Source organism: Eublepharis macularius, chromosome 17 (assembly GCF_028583425.1).
Source record: "Eublepharis macularius isolate TG4126 chromosome 17, MPM_Emac_v1.0, whole genome shotgun sequence".
NCBI lineage: Eukaryota > Metazoa > Chordata > Lepidosauria > Squamata > Eublepharidae > Eublepharis > Eublepharis macularius.
The window spans coordinates 40,468,238-40,486,796 of NC_072806.1; the positions used below are offsets into that span (position 1 = coordinate 40,468,238).

An 18,559-nucleotide genomic window follows, 5' to 3' on the forward strand; every position below is an offset into this window, starting at 1 on the left:
CATTTCCCCCCTCCCGCCTAGACCACAGGTTTGCACGGGAAATAGTCTGGGAAGTTCTTCCAGGGTTTATACATCAGCCTAGACAGGACAAAAGGCATAAGGTTAAACTGTAACATTTCAGACAGTGCAAGCTCGCTTCTGGGAGCTTCAAAGGAAGGAGATAAGACAGTTGTGTTCTCAGGATGCTTGGGAAACGAAAGTGATGGTTAGAGCATTTGCCAAATGACATTAAGGTACAGCATTAGCAAATTCTTCATATTTTGTAAAGGCACTGCTTTTTAAATTTTACAATTTTTCTGCTGTTTGATGCTCTGCCAGCTATTTATTTTCACCTCAGCACCTATGAAAGTATTAAAACTCTAAGCTTCCTCTGTGCTTCTGTCATTTTCTCTGGCTTTTGTCTGTGCATATGTATATATGGGAGAAAGAGAGATGGAGACAGGGAGAAGATTCATTTTTTTTCCTTTGTCTCTGGCACAGAGAGCTCTTTTGCCCTCAGAAGTGAGCCACATTAGATCGTTCACAGAACAAGAGCCAATTAGTCTTTTTTGTACAATTGCTGGGATCCCAGTTGCTGGGATCCTTGAGAGATTGAAGTATGCATTGGGGTAATAATTACAGCTGGAATTGTGGAAGGGGAGGGGCACCTGCCGAGAACTTGATCCCTTGGGAATGGCTTAAATGGCTTAAGCAACGAGCTGAAAAGAGAAAAACAGGTTGCCCCTGAGTGGCAGCAGTGGCAGACATGGGGAAGAAAGCCCTCTTCAGCAGCCCTTCTGCCCACAGGGAATGCCAGTTTTAGTTTACCGTTCTGTCTCTGGTCAGTATATGTCATAGTTCTCTGCCTCTCTGAGCATTCTGATCTGTGGGCAAGGCCATCTGAGTTTTTCTCTGACCAATAACATTCTCTCAGCAGCAGTTGAGTCTTTCCCATAGAAAACTAGCTCTAAGAGTAGGCAATATCGACAAGGTTTCAGCATTGGAGAAGCACAAAAGTCTGCATTTGCAGAGAGAGGTTATACTAGTCATTTGACTGAGGGCATTGTTATTGGGAAAATTTGCATGGGCTTAGGGTGTCGTTTAAACTTTGCTGCTGCCAATGCAAAGTCATTATGTGGGCTTACTTTACATGCCCAAAATCTATAGCCTGTGCAGAAATTGGGTAGATATGCTAACTAGGCACACATGGCTATGGGGACTGCGTGTTGACTTTACTGTACTTTTATCTCATAAGCCACTTTGAAGACTCAAACAGTGAGAAAGAGATGAGGTATACATATATGGAGCAAAAATGGCAATACATAATGGGAGCTATCACTGAGAAGGCCCTGAACATGGAAGCCAGCCATCTAATCACCTAAGGTGGGAGAACTCTAGTAGGTCTTTGGGGTATGACCTCCATGAATAGGCTATTTTATAACCAATCAGAGTTTCCTTAAACATGCTACAGACTGGGTTGGATCCAGTGCAAAAGTTCAGTTTGTGCAAGATGACAGTATCTAGGAAAGAAAGTTCTGGATGTTGAGCAATCTTGTACGAGCAAAACTGTACTAAGTCAGTTTATGTTCTGTTGGTGCATTGCTGGAACCAAGCCACTGTGTCTAGTGGAGAAAAAAATGTGCAATGAGAACTGTTTGCCTTGTTGGGCATTAGAAGGAATTTTTCTTAAACATTATGTTTAAGGGAAAGGGGGGAAATCTTCTTAAACATTATCTGAGGTCTGTTCCCTACTAACTGCAAGTGGGGGGTTGTTGTATTTGGACCTATGTACATGATGGAATGGGGCCAAAGGTCCCTGTAGGGGAAGGACTGGGCTGTTGCCTTGTGCAGCCTGATCTGTAGGACGAGAGGTGGCAGGAATTTTGTGGGCTGATTGGCAAGCACTCTAATGATGAAAGGAGTTTTCCTTGTCCCTTCATCATGGCCCAAGACCCTAGTTACTTCTACACACTGGGGGAGAGGGCAGGGGACCAAGCACCTCTCAGTAGTTTCTCCATGCATCCTGGGAGAGCATAAAGCTGGTGGAAGAAGCAGCTGATTTTGGAGCCAGGGTCGACTGGTCGAAATTTGCTCATTAGCAGAAACCCAGTATGGTGTCAGAATGTCAAGACTATGATCTGGGAGACCCAGGTTTGAATCTCCTCTCTGTCATGGAAGCTCGCTGGGTGACCTTGAGCCATTCACATACTCTCACAGGGTTGTTGTGGGGATAAAATGGAGGTGGGGAGAATGATATATACCACCCTGAACTTCTCAGGGGAAGGGAGGGATAAAACGTACTAAATAAATTAACTGCACTAAAATTGAGATGTAATACTATGATACACATTGCCCATAAATAATACCTAGTTTAATGAACATTCTGATGTCTTATGTCTTTCTTCTGGAGTGGGAGCAAAAAAGAACATACAAATGAAGTTGAATTATTTCTTATGATATTTGATACAGATGGCATGGCAGAAATCAGTATGATTATTCTAGATATTGACTTGCTGTACAAATTTGAACTAAGTTACACCTTCTAAGCCCATTGACTTCAATAAACCTAGAAAAGTGTAGTTCTGTTTAGGACAGCATTGCTGGACATTCAAGTCAGTAATTTCTTTTCTTTCTTCCGTTGCTCCTGGATTAAACTGCAACTGGCTTCTCGTCCTTCTTCTGTTTGCTCTCTCGGATATCAGATAGGCTAGACTCTTTACCTTTCAAATTAACATAGAAGTTGCATCATAGGAACGCCTTGATCTCATTCCAAAATGCAAAAAAGAAACTCTCTTTGATTTACTCGGAACTAATAAAGTGTATTTCCTGCATAACCTGTTTTGGCATTTTGGCTTTAGACCTGGCACGCCCATTCCACCTGTCAAGCAGCCAGCTTGCAATTTCTCACGTAGCAAAACATTAACAAAGGGGAGTTGGAGTAAAGAGCAGATGAGCTCTGTGGATGATGGGCCTGGCATCTGGCTTCCAGAGACCTCCCCACAGGACCATGCCCAGCTGTGGACATCTGTAAGGCTTGCTTTGATTGTTGGATGGAGCAGGGCATGGGAAAGATGATGGACTTGTTGAGCAGAGTTCTGGTAAGTGATCAGTGTTCTGACAGAGGAGCATGAGAGATCTCTTCCAGAGGTGAATGCCCTCTCTGTTGGATCCTCTACTAAATAACTAAGAGTCTAGCAAAATGTCGAGCCCATACTGTGAAGTGTGAGTGAAAGCTGGAGAGGGCAGAGACCCAGCCACCTTCTGGTTGTTCTGGTGTGTACCTCTCCTTTACAATCAACTCACTCTCTTTTCCCCTCTTCCAGTCCCTAGGATGTGTCATTCCCTTGTATCTGGAAATGATCAGCAAAGCAAATGCTTGCTCCAAAAAGGCAAATGTGGTTTGGGGCTGTATCAACCAAAGCATAGCGTCCAGATCACAAGAAGTGATAATACCGCTCTACTCTGCTCTGGTTGGACCTCACCTAGAGTATTGTGTTCAATTTGGGGCACCACAATTTAAGAAGGATATAGACAAGCTGAAACATGTCCAGAGGAGGGCAACGAAGATGGTGAGGGGTCTGGAGACCAAATCCTATTAGGAAAGGTTGAAGGAGCTTGGAATGTTTAGCCTGGAGAGGAATTTTAATATTTATATCTGCCATTTGAGAATTTTTATTGCACATGGAATACTGTTTTAAATGCTTATTTATAATGTTTTTATTGTTTTAAACTGTATATTATAAATTGTATGTTGGTTGTTGTGGGTTTTCCGGGCTGTATTGCCGTGGTCTTGGCATTGTAGTTCCTGACGTTTCACCAGCAGCTGTGGCTGGCATCTTCAGAGGTGTAGCACCAAAAGACAGAGATCTCTCAGTGTCTGAGAGATGACACTGAGAGATCTCTGTCTTTTGGTGCTACACCTCTGAAGATGCCAGCCACAGCTGCTGGCGAAACGTCAGGAACTACAATGCCAAGACCACGGCAATACAGCCCGGAAAACCCACAACAACCATCGTTCTCCGGCCGTGAAAGCCTTCGACAATACAAATTGTATGTTGTTACACCACCCTGAGCCCGTCCGACGGGGAGGGCAGTCTAGAAATGTAATTTAATAAATAAATAAAATAACCATCTTCACGTACTTGAAGGACTGTCATATAGAGGATAGCGCAGAGTTGTTTTCCGCTGCCCCAGAAGGTCAGACCAGAACCAGTGGCTTGAAATTAAATCAAAAGAGTTTTCAGTTAAACATTAGGAAGCACTTCCTGACAGTTAGAGCGGTCCCTCAGTGGAACAGACTTCCTCAGGAGGCGGTGGGCTCGCCTTCTTTGGAGGTTTAAGAAGAGGCTAATGGCCATCCGACAGCAATGCTGATTCTGTAAACTTGGGCAGATCATGAGGGGGAGGGCAGAATGGGTTACATCAGTGCTTAGTTCTCATGGCCCTTCTTACATACCCAAGTAATGCCAATCACCACCTTGGGGTCAGGTAGCAATTTTCCCCAGGGTTGTTTGGCTAGGTATCCTGGAGGTGTTTTGTCATCTTCTGGGCATGGAGCAGGGGTCACTGGGGCAGTTGGGGGGTAGTTATGAATTTTCTTCATTGTGCAGGGGGTGGACTACATGACCCTAGAGGTACCTTCCATATGATTCTATGTAGGTTTTGGTGAAATGGTTGTGAAGCAGGGCAGGAGAGGCAATCCCTGTCTGCTGCATCCTTCTCCTCCCTTTCCTCCAAGGAGTTCATGGTGACTTGCTTGGTTCTCTCCTCCTCCATTTTGCCCCCATGATGGTCCTATGAGGTAGGTTAGATGGACAGAAGGTGACTGGTCCAGGGCCGCCCAAAGAGCTTCATGATCGATAGGGGATCTGAATGTGGGTCTCCTGAGTCCTCGTCTGACATGGCCCTCTTGCTACCAGGCCTTGCCTCCTATGGTTTTCTGCCCCTGCCACAGGGTTTTGTTTCTTCATTTATACCCCACTGTTCTCCCCAGAGGGAGCCATTTTCTCCAGGGGAACCGATCTCTGGTGATTGGTTGTAATTCTCAGAGATCTCCAAATTTCCAGGCCCTTCTGGAGGTTGGCAAAGCTACTCTGCTGCTGTGTACAGAAAAGGCATCAGGCCATATGAGTGGGGGTTTGGCTGGGGTGATTCTGACTTTCTCGTCTCGGGGTACGCATTCTGACTGAATCTGCAAAACCAAGTGGAGAACTGGGCCTGTTGCCAAAAATATACAGGAATAATGAAAGAAATAGGAAGTGACCCCTCATTCCTTGACTGCCATCCCTCTGCTTTACCCTTGTATATTTGGGCCCTGTTGCCCTCTTCTTGACCTGCCAGAGGGCTCCAAGCTCACAAAGTGATTGTCGGGTGGCACAGAGATGTCACAACCCGGCTGTGTAGCACGCTAGGTCTTGTCTTTTTATTCATTTTTATTAATTTACTTAATTCCTACCCCACTTTTCTCCCCACAGATGGTCCAAAGCAGCTTATGTTATTATTCTGCCCTCCACTTTATACTTAGAACTGTCCTGTGAGACAAGGGTGGGAGTGTGTGACTGGCCCGCGGTCATCCAGCCAGATTCCATGACGCCGTGGGGATCAAACTGGTTCTCTTACGTCCTAATCTGACTTTGCACTCTAACCTCTATGCAACTCCAGCGCCATCATCTTTTCCAGCTTTCCTTGCTTATATTCTGGGAAACTCCACTACTCAGAGTTGTGGAATACAAGTGACTTATTCAGTGAGCACAATCTATATCCAGGATTTGACATTTCCTCTAGGTGCCATTGATAAGATTCTTCTTCACTAGCCTCCATGCATGATGAAGTCAGATTGAAAGTTAAAATGTAACAAAGTACGTAACATAGATTCAGCTGCTACAGGTTGCCAGCACAGAGAATAAGGTGCTGCTGACCAATGAAATGTTGGAATTATGGAATTATGGAATGTTGGAAACTCTTCTGTTTTTTTTAATGGCAGATATTAGCATTCTAATTAGACCATTTCCTTTCCACTCACTCTCCTGGTCTTGTTTTTGTTCATTATATCTTCCTTTCATTGCTTACTAGGGTTGCCAGTACTCACTGGCTCAAAATTCTTAGCTCCCAGCACCAATGTGTTGATGTCACTTCTGGGAGTGATATCATTGCATTGGCGGTCAAGTCTTTAAGAATCAGCACGTTTCATGCCCAAATCAGCTATCAAGTGAAGTGCAATGATGTTGCTCCTGGAAGTGACACCATTGCATGCACTCCACCGGGTGTATGCCCACTGCAGGCTTGCCCAGGAGGTATTTTTCCTCCTATGCCCATTCCCTGCACCTTTCCCCCCATGCTGGCCTGGTGAGTTGAGGGCAGGGGATGGAGGCTGGGAGTGAAGGATCCCCCACCTTCACTGGGAGACTGGCAGCCTTAAGCTGACTAGCAACAGAGGCTGCAAGGCATACAAGAGCTGAGCTGGTTGGATCAATTCAAAGAATTCTGCAACTTAGGTTGTTCCTTGGCATGTTGAGGACAATTTTTTTGACAAGCTTTCTTCTATTGTGCTTGAAAGTATGTGTGGTCAACCACTTATCTGGATGCCATATCTCAGGCCCAATTTCAGACACACCCACACATACACCCAACCCCCCCCCCCACACACACCCCAGGAATTGAGAAGCAGGAGAAAAAATGGTTTCTACGTAGTGAAGCTCTAAGAATTTCCCCTAATCTCTATGGTAAAGACCACAGAAACTAGGGGAGGCAACCTAGAGTGTCACCAAGAAGTGACAATACACCTCCACCAAATGCTGCCCTCCCCAGGCCTCACTTCTTAAATCTCCTTCCATTTGCCAAAACAGTGTTGGGAACCTTACTTGTACATCTGCTAATAGCATAACAGCCCTTGCTGCCATTTACACTTGGCCCCTGGAACAACTGCCACTTGCCATCTCCTTTGTCACATCAGCTAGCATCAGACTCCCATGGAGGGCATTGCCCATTGCACTGGAATGCCTCCTCCCACCCTGAAGGTCTTCCCAAGCCTGTATCAAGCCCAGCCACAAGTGACATAACAGCAGGGGGTTGGCGTAGCTGGACAGATGCAGGAGTGCCTGTTGGTTTGGCTAGGACCTACAGCTGGGTCTCCATTCCTTCCTGTGTCTCCAGTTTGGGCCTATCAGCCCAAGGCATAGCAATGCATGTATATGCCTTTAGGTCATACTTTGAAGTTGACTTGTGGCACGCATGCTGAAAAAGATGGCTTTTTCAATTGTAGATTGAGTAACAGCCATTTACTTTGATGGATTTAGAAGAGTATAACTCTCTTTAGAACTGCAATGTTAGAAAGGCATGAGTACTTTGACTTGCTCCTGCTGAAGACAGAATGGGAAGTCTTTAGTCTGGCGAAGCATTTCTTATGTTCTCAATTCAAGTGATCTTTGTAGAACCTGAACTGACAGATAAAGATTGTCTTACAGGCTCCTTTGCCTGTAAAAGTTGGTTCTAGCAAGGCGACCTTGCAAGTCCATAGATCAGCTTTAATTTCCAAGTGGCTCTGCCGTGGCTGCTTCTGGGTTCTAGAATTCCAAGGATGTCATAGATCAATGATCCTACACATGGCACCATTGGGGCACATTAAGGATGACTGTGAAACCCAGTTAAATTGGATCTTGTGACTGTATTGAAGTCCCCTGTGGAGAAACACCATACGGTTGGTGAATTTAACTTTCTAGGTGCTGCAGGAGGGAGGGGCCAGTTCTTGAATGGAATTTGATTGGATGGAGAGCAAGTCAGTTGGTGGAGGGGAGTTGAAAGAAGTTGACAGTTGGTGGCTAGAGTTGAGGGAGATATGGCTCTGAGGGGAGATGTAGTCTAATGTAATCCCAAGTATCAAAGGATCATGCCTGCCCTACACAACATCTAATTAGAGCATGAGTATAGAGAAACAGAGGCGGAGAGAGTAGGGGTTTCATTTTATGTTGTATTATTCCTTCCATTCACTATATATTTGCCTGTGCATAGTTAGAAGTTAAATAAATGATTTTTGGAATTTATGAAGGAAGAAAGATCTTCTGTTCCACATAGTCCCCTAACTGCTTGGGCCCACTAGCAGAGGAGGGAGGTTAGGAGGCTCTCCCGCCTAACCAGGACCCACTACAGGGACAGTGGTGGCAGCAAATACCTGGAGACAGGAGACAGCCCCTTCAGGCGCCTGGCCAGAGGTGAAACAGGAGGGGTAGGCTGAGAGGGGTCTACCAGTGGGAGGAAAGGCCCCAATTTGCCACATCCCCATTCCTGCAGACTGCTCATTGTATTGAATTCCATTCCAAAGGACTTTGGATGAGCAGTCCAATCAAGTTCAGTTCTGATTTATTTATGGCATTTAGAGGTTTGGGAGCTTTTAAGCTTCTTAGAGCCCATAGTAGCACTTTTTGGATAAGAGAACTGATCATGGCACATCTAAAACCTTATCCAAGTGACTGAACTACTTCTGAGAGCCAGTAGTGGTTAGAGTGTCAGAATAGGATCAGGGACCCCTCAGGTTCAAATCCCCACCATGCAACGGAATCTTGCTGGCCTTAGGCCACTCATGTTTTCTTAACCTAACCAACTTTGTTGTTGTTAGAATAAAATGCAGGTGAGGAATATGATGTTGTAAAGCCACTTCAGATCCCCACTGGGGAAAAAGTAGAATATAGCTAGCTAGCTAACTAGCTAACTAACTACTTCATAATTATGGATATTCTGAACTGAGCCAAAGGGAGTTCACTTGCCCGTACTTATCTGATGCCTCAGCAAGAGATGGCAAATGGAACTAGGACTCTGCAACCAATGGCTCCAGAGCCAAATGTGGCTCAGGACAGAACCAAACACAGTCCTTTAAAAAAGAAAATGAAATATTTAAGTTAAGGTATATGGAGTGGGTGCTAGAATAAACAGTATCGGAAGGGAATGGCAGGCCAAGATTTGTATGGAATTGAAGGCTCTCTTAAAGATGCTTTATAGAAAGGGAACCCACTCTTGGATACATACCTTAATGTGGTGAGGGAGTTTGAGTTTGTCAGTGAAACTGTGAGCACAGGCTTGGTCAAGAGTCAAGACTCCTGGAAGAGTCAAAACTCCTGGAAGAGTCAAATCCACTCTGTGCAGTGGAATCTTGCCTAGGCACCCAAGGCAGAATGGTCAAAGCTGAGACACCAGACTAAGATGCCTCCACCCCCTTCAGGAATCAATGGTCACATCACCGGAAGAGAACTGCATGTTCCAATAGTGATGGAAGTGGAGGAATTCTTGAAGGTTAGCTACTGGGCAGCAGCAGTAGAGGAAAGTGACATTGGCAGAGGATGTTTCACAGACAACAGCAGTGTCACTTCAACTAACCCTGGTTAGTACTGTGCAGAAGAAGGTAATGGTAAACCACTTCTGCTAATTGCTTACCTTGAAAACCCTATGATGAGACAACTCAAAATGGAAGAAGACATAGTGCTGGATGACAGGACCCACAGGTTGTATGACACTCAGTTGGCTACTGGGGAAGAGCCATGGACAAATAGCGCTATTCTTAGTGATTGGACTGGATTAAAGCTGAAAGGACACCCAGTTGTGGATGTGAATAGATGCAAAAGGAATATTCAAAGCTGTGTGACACACGTAACAGGAACATGGAACATGAGAAGTATGAAGCCAGGTAAGCTAGAAATTGTAAAAAAAAGAAATGGAAGATTTAAACATTGCAGTCCTGGGTGTGAGTGAACTAGTGTGGATCCACTCAGGATATTTTCAATCAGGAAACTACAAAGTGTTTTACTGTGGAAATGAGAAACTCAGAAGAAATGGTGTTGCTCTAATAGTGAGCTAAGACGTAGCACAAGCAGTCAAGAGCTATAACACAAAGTCTGATCAATTAACATCAGTTAGATTTCATGGAAGGCCTGTTAACATAACCATCATTCAAGTTTATGCCCCAACTACAGATACTGAGGTGGAAGAAATCAAAAACGTTTATGCAAGTGTCCAAGAAGAAATTGATGATACACCTAAAGAAGATATGCTGATAATCATAGGCAACTAGAATGCAAAAGTAGGAGACAAAGCAGAAGCAAACACTGTTGGAAAATTTGGACTAGGATCACGAAATGAAGCAGGAGAGCAACTCATAGAATTTTGCGAAGCCAACTGTCAGTCTATGGAAGACAGGATACATTGAAGCTGACTCCCAACCCTTGCAGCAAGAAATCCAGGCTCTTGAGTAAATGGGTTTTATTGAGACATCTTGGCTTTGCCATACATATGTCCATAGGATACACAGAAGCAATTAAAGGCGACTGGCTGTACACAGGTTCCTTGTTAAGAATGATGCATTGAGTACATGATACACTATAACTACCCCTCTACATGTCCCCTACCCACTTAGCCCATCAAGCAGGAATGTAATCAGTAGAAGGATGGGAGTATCAGGATGGAGCTGTCTCAAGGCTGCTGTGGTGAGCCATCCAAGGTAAGGTCCCCGCCGTACTGGAATCTGGAAAGCAACTGGGGAACAGGTGCACGAGGCTATTGCGACATCCTAGCTAGACTGTGTGACAGTATGGAGGGACTGTGGGCAACAGACCTGACATTTCTGCTCCCCCAAAGGACTCCTCATCCCCCCAGGTCCCAGCTTGTCCGGGTACCGTTTGTGGAAGTTGGCCACGAGTCGTGGGGTGTTGACATGGGAGTGTTCAACTCAGTCCCGGAATGCTTCATCGAAGTCTCACCACCTGATTAAGTAATAGAGTCTTTTGTTTTTCACTTTGGAGTCGAGAATCTCTTCTACTTCATAGTGGATTTGTCCATCTATTAGGGTAGGATGTGGAACTCCCCTTTCTGGATGCCATTCGTCCGGGGCGGGGGCTTTTTTAAGAGGCTGAAGTGAAACGTTGAGTGGACTTGTTGTAGGTTCTTTGGGAGTTCTAATTCTACAGTTACTTCATTGATTACTCTTTTGACTGGGAAGGGCCCCAGGTATTTGAGTCCTAATTTTTTGCACGGTTGTTCGCTTCTAAAGTTTTTTGTAGAGACGTACACCCGGTCCCCGGGTAGCAGTTTCCATTGCTCAGTTCGGTTCCTGTCCGCGTACTTTTTATTGTCCTCTTTTGCTTTCTTTAAGGTCTCCTGTATTGTTTCCCACTGGGATGTCAATGTAGACCACCACTCCCCTAGATCTCTGGCTTTATGAGATTCTGGGCTGGTTGCAAATGGTAGGGCCGAACCAACAACCTGTTCATTGCTAACACATGCTTCAAGCAACTAAAAAGAAGATTGTATATGTGGAAATCACCGGGTGACCAATACAGGAACCTAATAGAGTACATAATTGGAAGCAGAAGATGGAGAAGCTATATTCTTTCTGCTAAAACAAAACCAGGAGCTGATTGTGATACATGAGTTGCTAATATCAAAAAAATAGAATAAAGCTGAAGAGAAACACTAAAAGAATCATAGTGCCAAAATACAATCTAAATAATACTCCTGAAGAATTTAAAGGCCAGGTAAGGAACAGATTTGCAATACTAAGTTTAATTGATCATGAGCCAGAAGAACTATGGGCTAAAACCAGAGATATTATCAAGGAAGTATGTATAAACTAAAAGTAGCAATTGTATTTTATTATAGCTATGACTTTTAAAGCTCTTTCATTAAATTGCAGAGGTTTAAACAACAAAATCAAATGTAAAAGAGTTTCAGTGATGGTCCTCAAACAATGCCCAGAAATACTAATTCTGCAGAAAACACACTTGAATTCAACATTAGAACAGGTATTTAAATCTTCTTGGTGGGCACACCAATTTCAAGCTCATGGGTCGTCAAAGTCTAGAGGAGTAGCTATACTCATTTCAAAAAATATAAGATTTGATCTTACTGACATAGAAAAAGATGGTAGAGGCAGATATGTATTCCTTAAAGGAATCTTAGAATCATCCAAAATAACAATTGCTTCTATTTATGCGCCCACAACTATCAAGCCCAATTTATAAAAGAAACTTTAACTAAACTAAAAATATTTCAGGAAGGGGAATTAATAATTGGTGCAGACCTAAATTTAATAGCAGACCCAAAATTAGATAGAACAATTGGATCTAAATTGAAAATATACAACAAAAAGAAAAAAGGGAAATCACAATTGGCAAAAATATTGGAAGAATTCAATTTAATTGATGTATGGAGAGTTCATTACCCAAAAGCAAGAGATTACACTTATTATTCATTTCACCATAAAATTTACACCAGAATTGATTATATCTTAATTTCAGAAAATCAAGCAAACTTTCTCTCCTAAAATTGGATTAAAATTGTGGACTGACCATTCATGGATGGAATGCTCCTTAAACTTGATAAACACAGAAAGACTAAGATCCACTTGGATATTGAACAAATCATTTTTTATTTGAAAATTCAGCATTTAAAGAAATAGAACAAGAGATTCAAAATTACTATAACATTAATTTAAACTGTGGTGTCTTGCTGGATAAAGTGTGGGATGCAATGAAAGAAGCAGTCCGAGGAAAATATATTTTGATCGCATCTGCCTATAAGAAAAGACAAATATAAACTTGAATTAATAAGCAATATAATGAAATTAAAGTTAGAGCATAAAAGAAAATGCAGCAAAAGAATCTATAAAAAGATCCTAGCAGAAAGGAAAAAGTTGGAGGCCCTTGAAATATCAAACGTTCAAAAAATATCTTGTTCCTAAAATGTAACTATTGGCACAAAAATCCAAAATCATTAAAATTGTTAGCCTGGAAGGTAAAACAGAAAAACGATAAGAGGCTAATAAAATTCATAAGAGATCCTCATGGTCAAATCCAAATGAACCCTGCACAAATATTGGATACCTTTACCAAATTTTACTCTAAATTATATTCATCAAATAACCCAAATGTAGAGGATATTCTTACCTACCTAAACAAAATTGAATTCTTATCTAATGACCACAAGGAATACTTAGAACAACCTATTAAAACCCAAGAAACCATAGATATTATAAAAGCCTTAAAGAGTAACAAAACTCCTGGAGTGGATGGTTTTCCAGCGGAGTTTTATAAAAAATACATCCACCTGCTGGCAGAACCTCTAACTGCAGTGTGCAACCAAATCATGACTCAAGGAATTATGCCCCAAACTTGGATTGAGTCAAACATGATAGTAATTCCAAAACCAAACAAAGATCAAATGAACCCGGCCTCTTACACTACAATCACACTACTCAACCAGGACACAAAGATATTTACAGCTATACTTATGGCACGACTCAATAAAATAATTGCTAACTACATCCATATGGACCAAACAGGTTTCATACCCAAAAGGCAGATGATTGACAATAGCAGAAAGACCCTAAATATTATAAACTTCTCCAAAAAGACAAAATTAAACTCAATAATTTTATCATTAGATATAGAGAAGGACTTTGACAGCGTGGAAATAGACTATTTAAAAACTTTGCTTTTAAGAATGGATTTCGGAGTCTACTTCTTGAGATCTATCCAAACTATATACTCCAAACCAACAACACAAATAAAAATCAATGGCTCAATATCTGGGAAAATTTGGCTTTTAAGAGGTACTAGGCAAGGGTGTCCCTTATCACCAATATTGTTTGCCTTAGCCATAGAGCCACTAGCTAATCTGATCAGGAACAGTCCCATCATTAAAGGAATAAAAATTGGGGGAAATGAATACAAGATGTCACTGTTTGCAGATGACATGTTTTGTACATACTGGAACCACAAAACTCTCTAGACAAACTGGTAGAAATCAACAGAGAATTTGCAGTAATATCTGGACTGTCAGTTAATCAAAAGAGCAAAATTTACCCAATGTACTTAACTACTGAACAAAGGACACTAATTAGAACACAATACTCTTTTAAATGGGTGAAAGAGAAATGGAAATACTTAGGAATTGTAATCCCAAACAACCTAGAAGACTTAATAAAATATAATCATGCTGAACTATACCACTCATTAACTTCACAATTTAGAAACTGGGAAAATATAAATTTAACTCTGTTGGAAAAAATTAACATAATAAAATCCCAGATATTTCCAAAATTTCTATTTTTATTTAGAGCTCTCCCAGTCTTCATTCCTGAAAAAACATTTATAACCTGGAAAAGGAAAATAAATAAATTTATTTGGAATGATAAAAAAGCAAGAATTCATTCAGAGATGTTGAAAAGACCAAAATGTTTAGATGCCCCTGATTTGAAACTCTACTATGAGGCAACACAGCTCAGCAGCATAGTACACCTATTGAGCAGCTCGGACAGGACAGATTGGCAAAAAAATAGAACAGCTTTATGTTCCTGATAAGACAATACAAGAAACTATATGGAACCATAAATCAGATAGACCAGATTCTATAAAAGAAAACCAATTCCTAGGCAGTAATCTTAAAATCTGGGACAGAAACAGACTAAAACTGACAAATAAAATATCCCAAGTCTCGCCCTTTGTAGGCCAGAGCTGGTTTAAGCCGGCAGAAAGCCAAAATTCATTTAGGTGGTGGAGACAGCATGATAAAATAAGGCTAATTGACATAACAAAAAAAGGAATACTTCTAGACAAAATACAATTAGAAAAAGATTCAGATACTTCAATACCTTGGTATGAATACTTACAAATTAAATACCTTACGGAAGACAAAAACATCAGAGAAAGCCTTAAAAATTCACAGAATGTTTCAGTTCACAGAATTTGATAAAAACAGACAAAGGTAATCAGACAGGTCTGATATCTCAATTATACAACATTTTGTTAGAAACTAAACTAAAAAATAAACATCTTTCTTACCAAGATATCTGGCAAAAAAAGAGTGTAACAAACTTAACAGATGATGATTGGGTGGAAATTTGGCAATCTTATAGCTTCACAACAAAAATAATAAACATAAAACAACAAACGATAAAGTTATTGACACACTGGTACATGACTCCAGTTAAGTTGCACCACATAAACAAAACAAACTCACCTAAATGCTGGAAACATTGTGGTGAAAAAGGGTCATATCTGCATTGTTGGTTGGGACTGTATACATATTCGGAAATTCTGGGAGTCAGTAGTGAAGGAAATAAAATCCATATTACATTATGACATTCCGCTAAACCCTGAAATTATACTGTTAAATCATTGGCCAGAAAATGAAATACCAAAAGTCAGGATTAAGTTAATTTAGATACTTTTGTCTACAGCAAAGTCAGTAGTTGCATCAAAATGGAAACAGACGGCACCCTCCATCACTCGCCGACTGGCGCAGCCGAATCTGGGGCTATTTTATAACGGAGAAAACAGCTGATCATTTAGCTCACTATGACAATCCAAAATATAAATCTTGCTTTTCAGAACAATTATGGAACACTTATTAACAAATGAAACAGCAACACAAACAAGACCCAAAAGTGACTATTATAACCGACTGTTGAACCATTAATGAGGAGAAGGTGGGATCCGCATGTTATATACACTGTATATAAACTGGACCAAAATGTCTGGTCTGGGAAAATGCCTACTCAAAAAAAAGAGAGAGAGAGAGTTTGCTATCAGTGTGTCTGTTTTTATGTTTATTGTTATATTATGTAAAAGTTTTATAAAAATCAAATAAAGTTGTAAAATTTTTTTAAAAAAGGAAGAATGTGCCAAGACTGTTCCTGTAGACAAAAGAATGGAGAAGCCTAAATGGATGGCTAAGGGAACTCTTAAAAGTTGCCAAAGACAGACAAGATGATATAAGAAAGGGCTATTATGATACTGCTCACCAATATAACTAGCACTAGGAAAAATGAGCAGACCAAAATTAGGACACTTTATATATACAACTCATGAATCGTATGCAAATTACACAAGATACAAAATGTACATGAATAGTTCTCATACACAAATAAACTTTCTAATGATAATCAAGTGTTTTCATTTAAAGTCCCAACTGAGGCCAAGCCTCGACCGTAATAGCCACAAGTAAAAGTGTCCTAATTTTGGGCTGCTCATTTTTCCTAGTGCTAAAGACAGACAAGAAGCAAAAAGCAAAAGAGTCAGACTCAGAAATCGAGTCAGAATTCTAAATGCAGCTTTTCAGCAACTTACACGCTGAGACAAAGAAATATTATAATTGCACTAGTTATTATAACTAGTGCAAGGAAATAGAAGAACACAACAAAAAGGGAAAAACAAGAGATCTGCTCCACAAGATCTCAGAAATCAAAGGGAAATTCAAGCCACAGTTCAGAATGCTGAAAGATCAACACAGAAATGCAGTACCTGATCAGGTCAAAATAAAGGAAAAATGGAAACGATACACTGAGGAATTATACAGAAGAGATGGAATTTTTTGATGAAGAACCAGAAATTGATTTGTTTGAAATGTGGTGGTAGAGAAGAGTTTTGCGGATACCATGGACAGCCAAAAAGACAAATAAGTGAGTACTAGATCAAATCAAGCCTGAATTCTCCCTAGAAGCTAAAATGATAAAACTGAGGCTGTTGCACTTTGGTCACATCATGACAAGACAAGATTATTTGGAAAAGTCAATAATGCTAGGAAAAGTGGAAGGCAGTTGGAAAAGAGGAAGACCTAAAACAAGATGGCTTAACTCAATAAAAGAAGCCACGTCCTCTAGTTTGCAGGATCTGAGCAAGTCTGTTAATGATAGGACATTTTGGAGGTCTTTCATTCATGGGCTCACCCTAGGTCAGAGGTGACTTGACATTACACACACACACACAGAGAAATGGAAATGAAAAACTGAACAGTTGCCAGTAATCCAGGTGCAAACCATGCATAGATTCTACTGGTACACTAAAACAGTTTTGCATATAGTGTATGTTTATGAGGTATATGAGACCTTGTATGTTCCACTTTCTAACAAAGAACTCATAACGACCAGTTATGGTTAAGTTGTATATTTTCAGTTATGCAAATAGGCTCTCTTATAGTGGATCTTTGTTGATTTCTTGATCTGACTTTTTGGTCTCTTTAATTTTAAAAAGTTACACATCTTGTTTAAATCAACCCTTATCCATTGAAAACATTGATATCAAATATTGGAACAGTTTTCGTAACATACATTTAGAAGCATGATCTGAATTGACAAGGATGCTGATATTAAACCTTGATTCCCTCAACTTTACTCTCATCACAGGAGGACAGGACTCTGTTGAGCTGATTCTTTCTGTGTATGTATTATATTGACTAATGCATCAGAAAATGGAAAATAGTTCTTTGCATTCTTTCCCTCTTGGATGGAAATGTAGCTGCATAGCTTTGCAGAATCAGATGGGGAGAGTTCTGCTTTTCAGTCAGAATCGGAGGGGGGGGGATGTTCCTAGCTCCCAGGAAGTTTCGATCTGATAAACTCTGTATTTATATTACTTCTTTAGCATTCATCAGTAAAACTGGCTGAGCTTGTCTGAAGGTAGAAGTGGAGAATAGTTGTCAGAAATACAATTTTGCCTTAAGCAGGGTTTGGCCAGGCCCCAGGGGGAGGGGGCTGTACAGTAACTTTTGGAACTTTTGGAACCCATGGCATGCAGTTTGGCAGGCTGGAGACTTTTCTCACTGTGAAACTTTGGTAATGATACTAGCCGTGTCATGCTGCTAAGCATTACAGGAATACATTTGTCTTAGCTATAGCTGCAGAAAATGGTCACATTTCAGATTTTGAACACTGGCAATTATGCTGTATGTCTTGACACACACATATAGTAGGTTGTATCCGCAGAAAATTTCTGCTAACAGAAGGAGAGCTATTTTTGCTGATTCGTCCCTTAAACTGCATATCTCCAACTTAACCGTCATATTGTTTCTGGGGGTTTCTTATCTTCCAGGAGCAGTTGTGGGGGTGGGGTGGAGTTTGTTGAGCTGTAGTGGGAGGAGGGAGATGAGGAAGTCCCATTCTTTTGATGGAAATCCCTTCCATCAGCGGAGATTTTCTGTTGGATCCAAACCAATGAGAATGCATTTTTAAAAGAAGCAGTTTTCTAGTGAAATGCCTTCTTAATCTTTGGGCAAAGTTAGATCTTGACATTTGGTCATACAAAAAAAATTGTGATGTGAAATTCCAATAATAATTCCAATTATATCATAAATTATTTTTAAAAGATCCAAAAGAGCAGTCAGCAGCAGAATAAGAACAGTCCTGGCAAGAAAAACTTTTAAATTAGAAAATGTCAGTCTTAAAATCACCAGTGAGCAGCATGAGAATCAAAGGTGAAAAATTCAGGGAATAAAGAGACTAAATGCCTCTTTATTAATGCATAAAATTGTTACAAATCTCCAGACAACCAAAAGGAAGGGATGGAGAATTCTACCCTTCTCATCATCCATGCCTGAATGTAGGAAATTGTAATGATATTAAAGCCAGAATCCAGGATAATACAGATTCAAGGTCTAACCATCATTTCTCTGAATACTTTCATAGATTTGTAAAACACACACACACATACACAGAAGAACATATATTTTATTTCTGAAAGGATATAAACAGGATCCTGGTAATGGCCTAGCCCCTGAGTTTAGCACTGCTTGGCTCTCGTAAAGACGTTTCTGATGCACATGT

At 40.9% G+C, this 18,559-nt stretch overlaps 1 protein-coding gene across 6 annotated transcripts in view; it reads left to right on the plus strand.

The window, feature by feature from the left end:
- RAP1GAP2 (RAP1 GTPase activating protein 2) overlaps positions 1-18,559 on the plus strand; it is a 312,617-nt gene that overhangs the window by 106,468 nt on the left and 187,590 nt on the right. For 2 of the 6 annotated variants that reach the window (XM_055000971.1, XM_055000970.1), the window contains exon 1: positions 2,916-3,077. The exons of the other annotated variants lie outside the window; for them this stretch is intronic. Coding sequence is in view for 1 of the 2 variants with exons in the window: in XM_055000970.1 (XP_054856945.1) it covers positions 3,030-3,077 (48 nt within the window). In the remaining variant the exon portion in view is untranslated. Of the gene's footprint in view, positions 1-2,915; positions 3,078-18,559 lie in introns of those variants that run through there. 6 annotated transcript variants of the gene reach the window in all.